Here is a 15,292-nt window from a genome sequence, read left to right as displayed (position 1 = left end):
TGAATCCACAATTAATGAATTATACACTGTTATTAGTTAAAAGTTGTTAAAATAATTGGGGTCTCCACCAAAGTGATTTCGAGTAATATCGGCAGACGTCAGTCTCAGAAAGCATTTTGGTAATTACATCCTGAGAGACGGGATGGTGTGCTGACTCACACACTGCACAGACTCCAAAATGAGAGCCTCTATTGATTCATGACAGTGCCCAGCCCCTCTAGCTGTCTTTGAATCCCTAAAAGATGGAGGGTTAGGTGAGTGTGAGGAAAAGTGTTCATTACGAAGATCCCAGAGGGGCCTGCAGCCGACACCTAAGCGCGTTGGCTCATGTTCTCATATTTTCAGTGTAATTGCTGTTACTTACTTGTCCTTATTGTTCATTTACTCTCAGTTGTTTCCACTTTGAAGCACTTCAGGATTAAATAGCATAGATTAGATGCAATTTACAAGGAAATACAAAAATCAGTACAGAACAATATAGTTTCATAGCATATTAGTTAGAACAGGAAAAAAACCTCAGAACCATTAAAGAGTAACAATTCACTGTCACAAAGTTATATACAGAGGTTTGTAATTATATCTTTGTGGGGACTTTTCATTCATTTCTATGGGGAAAACTCTAATCCCAACATGACGACTTTAATCCCTACCCAGCCCTTACCCATAAGTTACCAAACAAAATATAAGACTTTTGGCATTTTTTCTTTTTTGATTGTATTCACAGATCTTTGTGGGGACCCAAAAAATGGTCCCCACAAAGTAATATAAACCTATTCCACACACATACACACACACACACACACAAACAAACATCACACAATGTATGTACTGTATACATACTTTATTCATGAAATATGAAATATTCAACGCTTGAGGAACATTTCTAGAAATAGACTAGAGTCTGAAATATAGTTTTTTTCACATTAGCTGTCCCTGTAGTCCATATTGTCCTAGTTAATTGTTTTGTTTAATTATCGCTGGTCACATTGCCACATTGGCAATTTAAGCATATCCTGCTCCGTCTGCAGTATTACTAATGAGCACCTGTGCCCATTGTATGACGAGTACAGTGTCTTATCCTGGAACTTCTATGTTTGCAAAGTTCAAAGGGGAGCAGGATGTTGGCGGCTTCCTCTTTGTGTTTTCCCCGTCCGCGTTCATTGCCGTGACTGAGACAGACAGTGATTATGGGAGCTTACAATGCCATTGGGGACGGTACACGTGCTATAGACAGACCTGATCGCATGCCTGCAGGTGTCAACTCGTGAATCACCTGTTGCTATGGTGTGAGTCCATCTCTGTGTTTTTAAAGAGGGAGCTTGTTTTTGCTATTTTTCATATCTGAGAGAGAGCCTGACTGTGGTCTTCAGCAGCACCAAAGGCCACAGTGAAACTGTTTCAGAGGTTATTAAAAACAGGAAAAATAGGCTTCATTTTTAAAAAAACATGGGTGGCTTCATGTTGGAAGGAACCAATGAGAGCCAAGAAAATGCTGAAATGACATTCCTGAGAAGAGGCAAGCACAGCAATACCATACGGTAAGAGGAAAAATGGGAGGTGGGATTCAGAGCACTGCTACTGACAAACCGCTTCAGGTGGGATGATGGGATGAAGGGTGGAAAGAACATCAGCTAGAGGAAGAGGAGAGCTGCTCTGATGGGGATGCAGGGGAAGGGTATTCACTCAAAGTTGGAAGTTTCACCCCCACATATAGGAACACAAAGCATGGATTCTACTTTTCTCCCCATTTGAGATAATACATGCCTTTCATAATTTCAAATGTTTTTGATAATGGATTGGCTAAAAACCAGAGTTGCAGTGTGTTAACAGAATGAACTCACTGCTCATTTGGAGATAACACAAGTTGTACAATCGAGTTACAAACGGAAAGGCAGCGACATGGGGGATCATTTTTTATTAGTGATATGGATCATTGCTAAGTCACGGCTAGGGATGAGATGCAACTCATTACATTTTGCCAATATTCACAGAGCAGATAAATAAGTTACAGAGGGAGGTCTGCTATTACCGCCTTCTGGGTGAGGCGGCTCAGCATTCTGAGACATAGCAAATGAAATGGCAAAAACTGGTGGTGAAATCGGACGTTAAGCCTGGCCACTTGGCGTTATATAAAAAGCAAAGCCGTTCCATGAAAGGAAATGAGAAATGGTCATGTTGTGGACTTTCATGGGAATTTTCATATTTACTCTAATAAAACTGGTCAGCATTGACTATCAGAGTGATTTTGTTTTCCATTACGTATGATTATATAAATGTGTTATTCATTGATGGAGCACCACTGAAATATCCATGCTGTGTCTGCGGCTGTAGCAATGTACGAGGCTACATGATAACAAAATAACATTTAAATGCTATATAATATTGCAATAACTTTCTTGTACCCTGAGCCTTCTGGGATATGCTCCTGGACCCAATACTGGGTAGGTGGATATGAAAAATGGGTGGGAGACAATCTAGACGTGCTAACATGTCAGACTGTTAAGGTTGGCTGACTGCCTTTACCTAATGAAGATTTTCGGAGTTCCTCGAGGGGCAAGCTGGTTTTCCTTATGTGATCCTATGGCAGTACCACAAAGCAGACAGGGTGAGCTTATACATGCCTTCTAGATCCTAATTTAGATGATAAGGTCCCGCAAATGAACTGCGATGGCAGATCTGTCTGGGTCACCCTATGTAGTAAGCTAGAATGCTCGGGGTTTGATCAATGAGTCTAATTTAACAGTGGTGCTTTTGCAGCTCCTGGGAATTTCCTTCCTGGCATCAAAAACTTTTGCCTGTGATTACCCTGATCCGTGGCCAACAAAAACAGCTGTCTGACAAAGCGAAGATGTAATATTCCACTAATAACATCCAGGCTTTGGGAAGAAGGACCTTTATCTCTGACAGAATGAACCCCAAAGTTCTTTAACTGTCCTCCTAAACTGCTTGAAATGAACCTGAAATCCACCTCTTACACTGGGTTGCCAGTTCTCCCCAAACACTCTCATGAAGGTGGCGGCAGCAGCAGAAGGGGGGGGGGGGGTTTGCCCATGGGCATGAAATAATTTTCTTCTTAGCTCAAGCAAACAATAACAGTAACTAGGAAATTATAAAAAAATAAAAAAAAGACACACTACGAAAGCAAGTTGGGACACCGCTTGCACGTTTCACCCTTCGTCGTGGAAAAACGAAGGGGTCCAGAGGATAAACACTGCAATTTCACTTAATTGTTAACGAGGGGAAAACAGTGGGAAACCAGTGACTTCAAAGGCAGAAGGAGAGACACAAAGTGGAGCTTTAAATGAGGTACTGGGGTGGCAACATCTGATGCTAACGACGAAATAAATTCCTCTTGATTTCAGTGACATGGAAGACATTCAAACAAAAGTTCACAAGCGAAATAGGTTTAAAAAAAAAAAAAACACAATAATGCACAAAGAATGAAATATCCCTTCATAACACTTGTACTGTTTGTTATACAACCATCCTGTCCCTTTTTTGTAAACTGTGTTGCAAACTGCCCCTCCAGGACCAGAATTTCTGAATCCCGCTTTAAAGTATACAGGAGGACAGGGTGACCAGGTAATCCATTTCAAGGGGGACATTTTGAGCTGCTTCAGGTTTTACAAACTACTCTGAAACTGAAAGGTTCCTGTGCTTAGCTAAAGAGTGCAGTTCTTCACGTGCTTTGACTGGTTTGTTTCCTTGATTGAAAGACTCATCCAGCTGTTTCAAATTAACATTAGTGGCACATGCATGATTATAGGAGACTGACCAATCAGCACCCAGCATGAACTCAGTGCTTAAATGAAATCCAGGTCCTTTTGATTGAAATGAAATTTTATAAATCCTGTCCTAGCTCCAAGTCTCCCCCCTGACAGGGACTATCTGGTCACCCTACAGGAGGATGTACGGCGGTCATATACAAATACTATATCATTTCATACAAGGGACTTGAGCATCCGTGGGTTCTGGTATCGACGGGGGATTGGATCCAGAACCCCCCGGAGATATATGGAGAACTGACTATATTTTCATTGTCTAAACATTGGCCACAGGCAATAATTACTCCAAGAAAAATTACTTATTTCAAATTAAAACCTTAGTAACTGACATATTAAATGATAGAAAACTGTTTACCGGCATTACATATACTCTGGATAACACAGAGCAAAACATAACCATGAAAGTACATGTCAGGGAAGTGGTCAAATAAAACATACAATGAGGCAGAAAACACAGCTGAACATAACAGGTGTTAAAAGAGCAACAAAACTTTCAAAACAATAAATCAGCAAGATCCATAATCAACTAGTGGATCAGAGATCCTCTGAACACAATGTTCAACTTGGTAATTGTATATAAAAATCTAAGTACACAGCTGGGAAATAAGTGCTAATTATTATTCCAGTATTTACACCAGGACCCACTTGTATCTTCTTACAGCAGAAAGCAGGTATAAAGACCTACATTAAGTTTCTACACAACCGTAGAGTTTTCAGAGACAAGAACACAGGCAGCAAACCAGCAGCAAAGATGGTGGCACAGGGAAGGCACTGGCACCAAACGGCACAGTAGAGAAAATGGTCACCGACAGTCGGACACACTCAGTCGGTGTTGCGCTCAATAACTGCCGACCTCAGGTCCCAAACGCAACTAAAAGTCCATCCTCCAGACTTCAGTATCCATTTCACATGTAGCACCCATAGATGGTGGATCTCCACGCCCTGTTAAGATCTCATTCCTATCAGCAGACAGGGTGACAGGTCTGTCCATGCTGGTGGGACACGTGGCCAACCCCTCTGACAGTGCTCGCCACCATATGCTGTGCAACGCCGCACGGAGAAGGTTAAGACTTGACGTTTAGTCTTTAGTTCTCCCTTTAGGGATAGTCTTTGTTGTGGTGTTTGCATTGAGGCATTCTTGCTTCCTGTTTGCACCAATTCACTGGCAAACAGATGACTGGTATGGATATGATATGAACTGTATGGATATGTATGCTTATTGGTGCCTTGAGGGAGGAGAGACAGTGAGTCATACTAAACATCACGCCACATTTCCTCAGATTCTCTGCATCCCCCCACTTCTCCCGCTCTTCTCACTGGCCCTGCTTCCCCCCGTCTCTGCTTCATCCCCGGACCGTGTGGCTGAATGCGGGTCTCAGTGCTTCTTGCAGGTGTAGACTTCCTCCTCTCTCACGCAGGTCTGGCATTCCACGTGGCAGCACCAGCGCACCTGGCAGTGGCACGACAGCGTGGTGAGCCGTAGGGCCGTGTTGTAGCCACGCCCACAGCACAAGCTTTGGCAGCTGGTGTCCTTGGCACAGGGACGTCCCGCGGTCCCAGGAGAGTAGCGGGATGGACGGCAGAAGCTGGGCGAATCCTCTAGGTAGACCAGGTCGGTGGGGCGAGGACCGTTGTTGTGGCGATGGGCGCCCGCCAGCTGCGTCTCCCCCGTGGCATCGTTGGTGGCGCTGTACACGCGCACGGCCGAGTCGTAGCGGAACTTGAGCAGCCGGCCGGTGTCGTGGAACGGGGAGAGCTGCTTCCAGCAGGTGCGCACGGCACACGAGCCCGACACGCCATGGCACTTGCACGTGGTCTTCAGGCCACTCTTGACCGCCTGCAGGAGGACAGGACACATCAGCTTGGCCCTGCCCCCATTCTCCATTTAATAATGAGCCATTAACAGTATGCCGTGAGCTCAACTTCACGCAGCTGACGAATGTAGAGTGCTCACTCTCTGCCTGCGGCATTTTCTCCGCACTTTACCAGTACCAATTAGCTGTACGTTATCTTGCAGCAGGTGGTGTGGTGGTGTGATGGTTTTCCACTGGCATACAGGAATCGACCTGTATTTGAGCCATATTGCTAAGAAAGACTAATTACAGTTCCAGCTTACTTCGATTTTTCAATGCAGAAGGATCGACTCGGTAAATGCACTGCCAAGCTTGGAGAGCGACAGTGGCGTAAAACCGAAGAGAGGATTATTTGCTGTTCACGGGGTGTACATCATGAATTACTGTGTGCTAATTTCTGCTATCACATCTCAAGAATTGCTGTGTTATGTTAGCATCAAATGCTAGGGGAATTAGCATTAGCTTGAGTAAATCTGCAGTACAAATCCATTCCGTTCAGCCGTTCCCTAGCATGTTTTTAAGTAAGAGGTTGGAAAGTTTCAAGTTACTTGGAATGCATCAATACATTATGATGTGCAATACAGCTATTAATAATACATAATATTAATATATTAATACTAGTAATTATAATATAGAATATGCCCTGTTTTCCTTCATTTAATCCACGAACATTGACGCAGTTCACGGTGCCTCCGCGCATTTCAACCAATCAGTTGGGTGTGTCGCAACCAGCTTGTTTAGATCACGCTTTCGGCTCTGGTAGTAAGCAGAGCCACATCAGCGCGGGTACTATTTACAATGGAAAACGGCTGGTTCGCGGTACGACTCGGTTCTTGGTGGCAGTGGAAAAGCACCGCAATTTAGCTTGTGCAGTTAGCATGCCCAGGAGAGGTGAGCAACCGGTTCACCTTGCACCCCTCAAGGTTTGTTATTCTCTTCTGAATTCCTCTGCTTGCACGGCAGCTGTGTGCTTGTTTGTATTTACACGTGTTAAGTATTTTGGGGAAACTACATCAGGAAGGGAGCTTCGTAAAAAGAAACTGAACTGAATTAGAGAATCACTCGACCACTCTACTCGCAAATGAATGAATGGTTTGACTACAGCATACACTAGTGGCCAAAACTGTGGAAACACCAACATTTTTGCAATTACACTTTAAAAACTACTACACAGATATTGGTCGTAATGTTTATAAACAATTAAAGAATGTTTACAAATATCATACATTGGACGATTAAATGAGTAATTGGAGTAACTGGAATAAAGTTAGTCAATCTCTAAAAACTGGAAGTGTACCCACAATTTTGGCCACTAGTGTAGGTTCACAGCGTGTAAGCTGCTGGATATAAGTGTCCGGCCCCGGGTGCAAGCTAGAGGAGCTCATGTCATTGTAAATTGTAAACTTTCATGTCCCCCCCACTACTTGCTTCCTGACAGAGTGCGCAGCTTTGAAGCATACAGACGGACCACAGAACCGGAAGCTGCCTGAGCTGGATAGAAGATTCCAGAAATTCTGAAAAAGGCATCCTATCTTAATAGCAGAAATGTGCCATGGGTGAGTTTACTTCTCTGGGTTGACGATTGGGACAGCAATGCCAAATGGAATTTTATATAGAGGTGTTACTACACTGAAAGGCAGGGAGAGAAAGAGAGAGAGAACGAGAGAGTGTGTGTGTGTGTGTGTGTGCACGGGGCACAGTGAGAGCAGCCAGAGCAGACCGCCACCAGGTGAGGGTTCACCGTCCTGGAAGAAATAGCGATAGAGCGGTCAGCTGAAAAGAGTGCCTCTGAGCATGGGGGCCCAGGGCAGGTCATGTGGCAGAGGTGTGACTCTAATGGCATGGGGGCGGAGGGGGCAGGAACAGCCTGGGGCTGTTAGGGTGTGTATGTGTGTGTGTGTGTGTGTGTGTGTGTGCAAAGAGGTCAGTCGAATTCCACCCATGCAGGTATGAGCCCCTTAAGGCCTCCTGCTCTTAAAACATTCGGAGGGGTAATGACAAACCACTCAAGCAGCCGCCCCCTACCTGCTGCCAGCCAGCCAGCTTACTAACCCCACGCGGCAGCGGCGGCGTCATCTGATCCGAGTGGGGGGGCTTCGGGTTAGCAGATAAGGCTGTGTTTGTTTTCAGTTTTCTGATTTGTTTCGGGTTTGTTTTCTGGATGCAGGGAAAGATACCATGGCCTGGCCATTGTTCCTGCTTCTTCGGGAAAGGAATTGCCAGAGGGTGACTGGGAATCGTGACCTAAAAGCTGGGAAAGATGGCTCTGATGGTCGGAAACAGATCGCCTGGGGGGGGGAGGATGGCTGACTTTAAATTAGATAATTATTATATATGGACTGGATTTATTAACTATGTAAGTGCCCCTCATACTCTATGTGGAAAAAATGCATGCTCATATATTATAAGGACAAATGTTTAATTTCTGGCAGTTCTGAAAGGAGCCCTTTAATTTTCCGAGGCTCCTGCAGCAAGCTTTATCATGCCTGGGAACACCTGGCTCTCGCGAGTGTCTCCTGACCTTGCAGCCATAGGCTCCACACCGACTTTTTATCTCGGAGGGTGTGGGAGATCTCTGAGGCACCATTAACACGTTCTTTGCTGCGGACTAGGCTGCTAGCACCTGCTACAATAACAGCACACAAACGGTGCTAAGAGACAGGATAGGCTCCAAATAAGCACATGGATACGACAGGCTCTCATTTGCAGCATTCCATAAGCCTCATAGTCCTCATTTTCCTATATTTGGATGTTACTCAATGACAGAAACACTGCATATTTTTGGCACCCAGAGTTCTGTTGTCTCGTACATTTTTTTAACTAATGTATTTGCTTTAATTGTCTAGGCTGTTTAATTGACTGTTAAAAGCACATGAACAAGTATATAAAAGATACAGTGCCATTATCTCTCTTGATTCAATGCGCATACATAAGACCCCTGCAAAGAGGTACCCTGGATTCCCTAAGGGTTCAAATGTGCCATATAAAGCATCATTATCCATTAATAATTATATATTATACTTTATAGTGCATCTACCTGCTACCAAGACCCATTTTTTTTCTGCAGAACAGCCTGAATTATTCAAGGCATGGATTCAACAAGGCGTTGGAAACTTTCCTTATTGGTCCATGGCATTTTTGCACTTGCACCCATTCTGCAGGCTTTAACAAATCTGGCCATTTCCCACTGACTGTTCTCATTAACATTAACTGCCATTGACTGGATCTCTGCAGTTTATCGCACAACCTAGACTCTAGAATCTGTACTGCATAAAAACTACAGGATACCACATCAGTCGTATTCATAATCATTCAGCCCCTCTGAATTGCCCATTCTAAAGCTCCCTAGAACTGAACCTCTTGACTCTGTCTGCATATTTTATATATTGAATTGCATCTATAGGATTGTCTTTTTGTAGGAGCAGGCTATTGATGTCAAAAAGCAGATGTAGCTAATAAAGTGACCGCTGAGTGTATGTTTATAATAATAATAATAATAATTATTATTATTATTATCAGATGCCTTTATTGTCATATACTGTGACCCATTGAGGGGGCTTTCCTTCTGAAGGCAGGAGTGCTTTTAACCTTAATAATGATCATCTTGTCATCTTTTAAAAAGTAGGCCTCACTCACACGAATGCCCACGTTAACGTTGTGGGAGTCAATCTGAGCCCTCAGGTCCTTGCTGACCCGCTTGCTGCCCAGGAAGTTCTTGAGGAGCTTGGTGCTGTACTTGAGGTTGTCCCCGCATATGCCCCACTTCCAGGCCTCACGGTGCTGCAGCTCTGGCGAGTCGTCGCACGTGCAGCGCTCCATGCGGCCCGAGCTGCACGCCTTGGCCAGCGCATGGGACAGCGCCGCCGAGGAGATGGCCAGCAGGAATGCCGTCTCCTTGAAGCCTGAAATGAAGATGCAGTTCAGCTATATTTTCACAAAGTGGACCCTGCACACTACAATACTACAATATGTGATGTTACTTGCATACATGCCCAGACACTTTAGTTTAATGCAGAATATTTACAGCTGCTGAAAAAACTGGAACACACACACCTTAATTTTAGGCAATGGCATGCCTAAAACCTCCCAACTCTTAAAAATAATCAAATATATTTCTCCCAGCATTCAAATTGTTTTCCCTGATTGCACAGCAAACACAGAAACATTTTTACTGTACAGTATTAAAACTACAATCTGGAATTCAGTCTGACTTTGCTTCTCGGAAAACTACGTTTTAACAAATGGTATTATAAATTACAGTGAACATAATCACAAAACTGTGCACAACGGAGCAGTGCACTTCGGGTTTTGTCTGGAATAATTGTAGGTACTTGATATCTCAAAATTAATCTTCCTCAGACTCATAACGATGATTCTCATTACTGCTGGCGCAGTTCGGAGTCACTACAAGGGTGTATTTTGATCCAATTAATTATTATTTTGACTAGGAAGAGACTTTTTCCAGATGAAAGCGGGGAATCTTACCGCCCCTTTCCTCTGGGATCTGGGCGCTTTTCCGAGCTAAAAATACCTCGATAACGCCGCACCTTAAAGGCGCGCAATAAATCCGCCTTTCGATTCCTTAATTACTTTACAGCTGCTCTGTTTATCATACACGATTTTAATCCCTAACAGTAGGTCTATATTTCCAATTCCGTTATTTTCTAACAGTGCAATATCGCTTATTGACAATGTTTAGTCTAATTGTGGTACGTTTGCATGCAGTTTTGTCTCACCAAAATAATACAAACAGATTGTCCCAATTCAAGGCATTTCACTTAGATTGCAGAAACTGCCCAGCATTTTTATCATAAGTACCGCAAAGCCACCATGAGTTTGCCTGACCCCGTATGCAACTGTGCAGTTTAAATACTCTGGCATATTGCGCGCCACGGATTAACGGGAAGAAGTCGCACACCTCGCTTTATCAGGCTGCCACGGCCGTCCAGGCTACAGTTCCACCTCTCGTTTCTGAACTGGTACCGACACTCCAGCAGGCTGAGGCGTACGGACTCCCGCAAGGTTTCGGCCAATCCCGGGTCCCGCCGACAAAGACGCTTCTGGCGACGGTTCAGTGCCAGCTGTTCACACTGCTTAAGGTGCGCTTTATCCGACTGGGCATCGCTGGGTATGGGAGCCGGCAGAAACTCCCTGCCTATCAACCTGCCGAGAAGAATAAGAGAGCAAAATAAGTGTTTATACCGTAGCAAACACTCTAAATAGGACTACCAAGATGAAAACTGAACCACACGGCATATATTCTGATATAGGCTAGAGATAACATTCATATATGAATTAGTCTTGCCCAACTCGCAACCCTGACCAGAATAGGCGGTTAGAAGATGACTGCCTGTATATCTTACCAAGTTTTTAACTACAACGGATTCCAGTAGACAACGGCGTAGGACAGTTTGATTTGGAGGCAACTTTTATATTAATAATAATTTTAATTAACATTTAATAATTAAAATACAAATACTTATCATAGGTTTGAAATTAAATATCGGGGGTACAGGTCCCCCCTTCCCCCCGGTTCCTACGCACCTGCCAGTGAATAATTGTTATTGCCATATTACACATAATGTAGTTGAGTCAGACATTGTATTTAACTCTAACAAAGTATGAGCTGATCTTTAACGGTTCTTCAAATGATGCCTTCCTTAAAGGTAAATTGATGGTTTTGTTGTCTAACTAAGGAACACGAATATAGTTAATACCAACTAATAAACATATCGCATCTCTAAAGGGATTAGCCTTGTGATTTACGTTATAAAAGGCTACATGTGAAGGAAAATATTTAGTTGTCTTATTCAATAATATCAACAATTTCGTGATTATACAATTCTTATTCAATCTAAAATTATTTCAGATCGTGTTGATTTTGTGAAATATCCATCAAGCATTTTTTGCAGTGTTTAGTATGTGTTTAATGTTTAAGAATTTAAGAGAAGCTGATTTTGCGAAACTAAATATATCATGCACAAACATGCCGTTTTCAAACAATAATTAAAAAATCATTAGTAAGTACCCACAGGATTTGATACGTGTCTAAGGTATAACACTGATGGCAACGTGATTCACAGGACGAACTATGAGAACATAATGGAACACTCATCGGTAGAATAGTGTTGTTTGTTCATGTTGCAATTGTAACACATTATTGATATTAATATAAATTCAGGCATAGAGAAAAAACATTTTCAGTTTGTCTGCATTATTACCACCCTCTTGTCTTATAAGGAAACCGTTTATATAAAATGTGAAAACCATGAGTCAATAATAATAGTAATAATAATAATAACAAACTGTACAACAAAAACAATAAATATAATTTCTGAAATATTCAACATAAATAAAAATCTCAACATACCGTGCTTCTCTAAATAACTGACAATGTTATCAAATCAGATGGCAGAATTAGTTTAATAGGATGAATTTCTCTTTTTATTCAATTCCCAGCAAATTAGAAAATTATTTACACGATTCGCTGCCTAGTTTTACCCGAAGACACGTAATTTTGACAATATGATTAAAATATACAAAGCGCTAGATTTAACAGATTTAATAGACCGACGGCTTCATTTTTTAGTTTAATGTTTATCTGGAATTGCGTTCATATCTTTTGAAACACTGACATACTTATTTCCGCGTGTGGTATCTTAACCAAAATCTGATGAGCATCATCTTTGAAGAGTTAACATGTCAAAAAGTATTATAGTCCTCATTGGTGATACACACGCATCAAAGACCGAAAAACAGGACATTGAAATGCAAAATATGACACTATTCCCATGACAGGGACCATTAGAATAGATACATTACGAAGAAAAACAGCAACAAAAGGAAAAGTCTGGCTGACCCGAAATAAGCTGATGTTTGTGATAGAATGATGCAGAGGACAGTGAGTCGTAGCAAGCAGGCGGTCCTTGGGAGCCTGGGGCACATGATGCCGGACTAATGCCGCTCTTCATCTCGCTATTTCTCCACCGTGAAGTCTTCGTTGCATGACCAACGCAACTCTTAAAGGGTTTTGCACCCATTTCACCCAAGAGCAGGTGCGTTCTCGAGAGGCGTGGTCTTTGGGCATCACGCCGCTCTCCTGTTGGCTCGATTCATGCGATGCCCCGCCCACACCTTTCTTAACGAACCGCTTCCCGTTTTACGGCGCATACGCGTAATTTGGCACTCAGGTATACATTTTTAAGATATTCACGTGCACAGTTTTAGTTCAATAAACACCACATATATAGGTAATTTGTTCACACCCGGAGGCACATGTCTGCAGTGAAAATATCACTGTACGACTACTTAACGTCACCTATACAGATACGATTAAAATAACAGTAACATCGACTCAAAATATCAACATTCTTATTTCAGAGTAGGCCTACTTGTAGAAAAATTAAAAGACCCCACATTTTCTTATATTTAATTACTGGTCGTCTGTCTCTCATGAACGTAGGCAGACTTTGCATCTGAATGAGAAATTCTAGAAGTAATTTGTGTGTGTGAGGGTCATGTATATATTACATTATAGGGGCCAACCAAATGTCCCCACAACATGATAAAAATCTATTATTTTGACCTTGTGAGGACAGTTTTTTGGTCCCCATAAGGGGAAACTGAATTTTATAAAAAAAAAAAATTGTGAATGCAATCACAAAACTAAAAATGGATTTTGTTTGGTTATGGTTGTTATGGTTAAGGTTAGGGCTGGGTAAGGGTTATGGTCGTCATAGCTGTAATTATGGTTATTGCCCATAGAAATGAATGGATAATCCCACAAAGATACAGATACCTAATCTCTCTCTCTCTCTCTCAACTCATGTTACTAGATACAGATACTGTGATCATTTCCTAGAAAACAACTTGATGTGGAAGGCAGGGAAATTAACATCCATTCACCCATTTTGCAGGTATAGGGTGACAGGTAGCATACAATTCAATTTCTTTTATAAATAATTCATATTATGTACCTTGTATAGGCAGTGCTGGTCAGGACCTTTATGAAAGGTACAACAGAAAACTCCACTTGGAGTCTCAACCAATATTTTATATATTAGCACAAATCATGTAATGCATTTTATTGCACATGCCGATAAATGTTTCATATTATTTTGCTTCTATTATAAAAGTATACTGATCACTCCAAGGGTCATTTTTCTTATTCCACCAACACGTGAGTATGCTCACAGCAAAGAAATGAGAGTTATCTCCTGTTTATATGGCATGACTGTACTGTTATTGGATTAATCTGTTTTCCAAAATCCGTCAACCAAATGTCCTGATTTTGTTAGAATTCCATGTAAAAGATAACTGTGAAAAAAGAGGATACAGCCCCACCTAGTGGGGAAAAAAATAGCTAAGGTAGTGTTCTCCCCCACCAAGATCATAGTACTGTAAATTGAAGTGATTAATTAACACACCAGAGCACACAACAAGGAAATATGTCCTCTGCATTTAGCCCATGTGTGACATAGCAGAGGACAGCTAATTCAGGACCTGGAGGTGGAACCTTACTGGGTAGGGATTTGAACTAGCACCCGTTCCATCACAAGCACGCTTCCATAAGCAGTAAGCTGAGCAGCACTTGGAGGTGGTAACTTACTGGGCAGGGATTTGAACCAGCAACCTTTCAATCAAAAGCACACTTCCCTAACCAGCAAGCCACCAAGCTCCACCAACCCCCCCCCCACCCCCTCAGTTTTAAAATGTAGGATAGCTGTAATAGGCGGTGCCCTCTTATGTAGATGTAATACTATACATCAATGTATAGTACAACAATAATATGGTTGTTGTGTACTTAATTACTGTAAAATGGAGCTGGAAACCCCCCACTGAAATTGAGTGTTTTGGCCAGTTTGACATTGATTTTGATCATTTCAGTCATCTTGTTTACAATTAAATCAAAGAGGCACTTGTAAGTCAGACAAATATAACATAACATTTATAATGAAATAACCACAAATGTCTTTTCTGTGCTCACATCATTATCAGTTTTATTCAACCCCCAAGTGACATTCATTCTTAGTACAACATCCTTTTCCAGTTATAACATCTTTTAAACGTGAAGCATAGCTTGACACAAGTGTCTTGCAGCGATCTACAGGTATCTTAGCCCATTCTTCATGGGCAAAAGCCTCCAGTTCAGTCACATTCTTAGGCTTGCGCGCAGCAACTGCTTTCTTTAAGTCCCACCAGAGGTTCTCAATCGGTTTTAAGTCTGGTGACTGCGATGGCCACTCCAAAATGTTCCAGCCTTTAATCTGCAACCATGCTCTAGTGGACTTGAAGGTATGCTTGGGATCATTGTCTTGTTGAAAGGTCCAACGTCGCCCAAGCCTCAGGTTTGTGACGGACTGCATCACATTTTCTTCCAATATCTCCTGGTACTGAAGAGAATTCATGGTACCTTGCACACGTTGAAGCTTCCCTGTACCTGCAGAAGCAAAACAGCCCCAAAGCATGATTGACCCCCCACCATGCTTCACAGTAGGCAAGGTGTTCTTTTCTTCATAGGCCTTGTTCTTCCTCCTCCAAACATAGCGTTGATCCATGGGCCCAAACAGTTCTAATTTTGTTTCATCAGTCCACAGAACACTATCCCAAAACTTTTGTGGTTTGTCCACATGACTTGTGGCATACTGCAGTCGA

The 15,292-nt window shown here is 42.3% G+C and overlaps 1 protein-coding gene across 1 annotated transcript; it reads right to left on the bottom strand.

The window, feature by feature from the left end:
- Positions 1–880: 880 nt before the first annotated feature.
- wnt9b (wingless-type MMTV integration site family, member 9B) lies at positions 881–12,643 on the bottom strand. The gene is made up of 4 exons (XM_023790637.2): positions 12,498–12,643; positions 10,557–10,801; positions 9,275–9,540; positions 881–5,622 (listed from the first exon to the last, which is right to left on the bottom strand). Exons 1-4 carry the CDS (start codon positions 12,581–12,583, stop codon positions 5,161–5,163), a joined length of 1,059 nt encoding a protein of 352 aa, XP_023646405.1. The 5' UTR covers positions 12,584–12,643; the 3' UTR covers positions 881–5,160.
- Between the last annotated feature and the right edge of the window lie 2,649 nt (positions 12,644–15,292).

Source organism: Paramormyrops kingsleyae, chromosome 5 (genome assembly GCF_048594095.1).
Source record: "Paramormyrops kingsleyae isolate MSU_618 chromosome 5, PKINGS_0.4, whole genome shotgun sequence".
NCBI classification, from domain to species: Eukaryota; Metazoa; Chordata; class Actinopteri; order Osteoglossiformes; family Mormyridae; genus Paramormyrops; species Paramormyrops kingsleyae.
The sequence above is the reverse complement of the archived record's forward strand: the minus strand, read 5'-3'. Positions and strand labels throughout refer to the sequence as shown.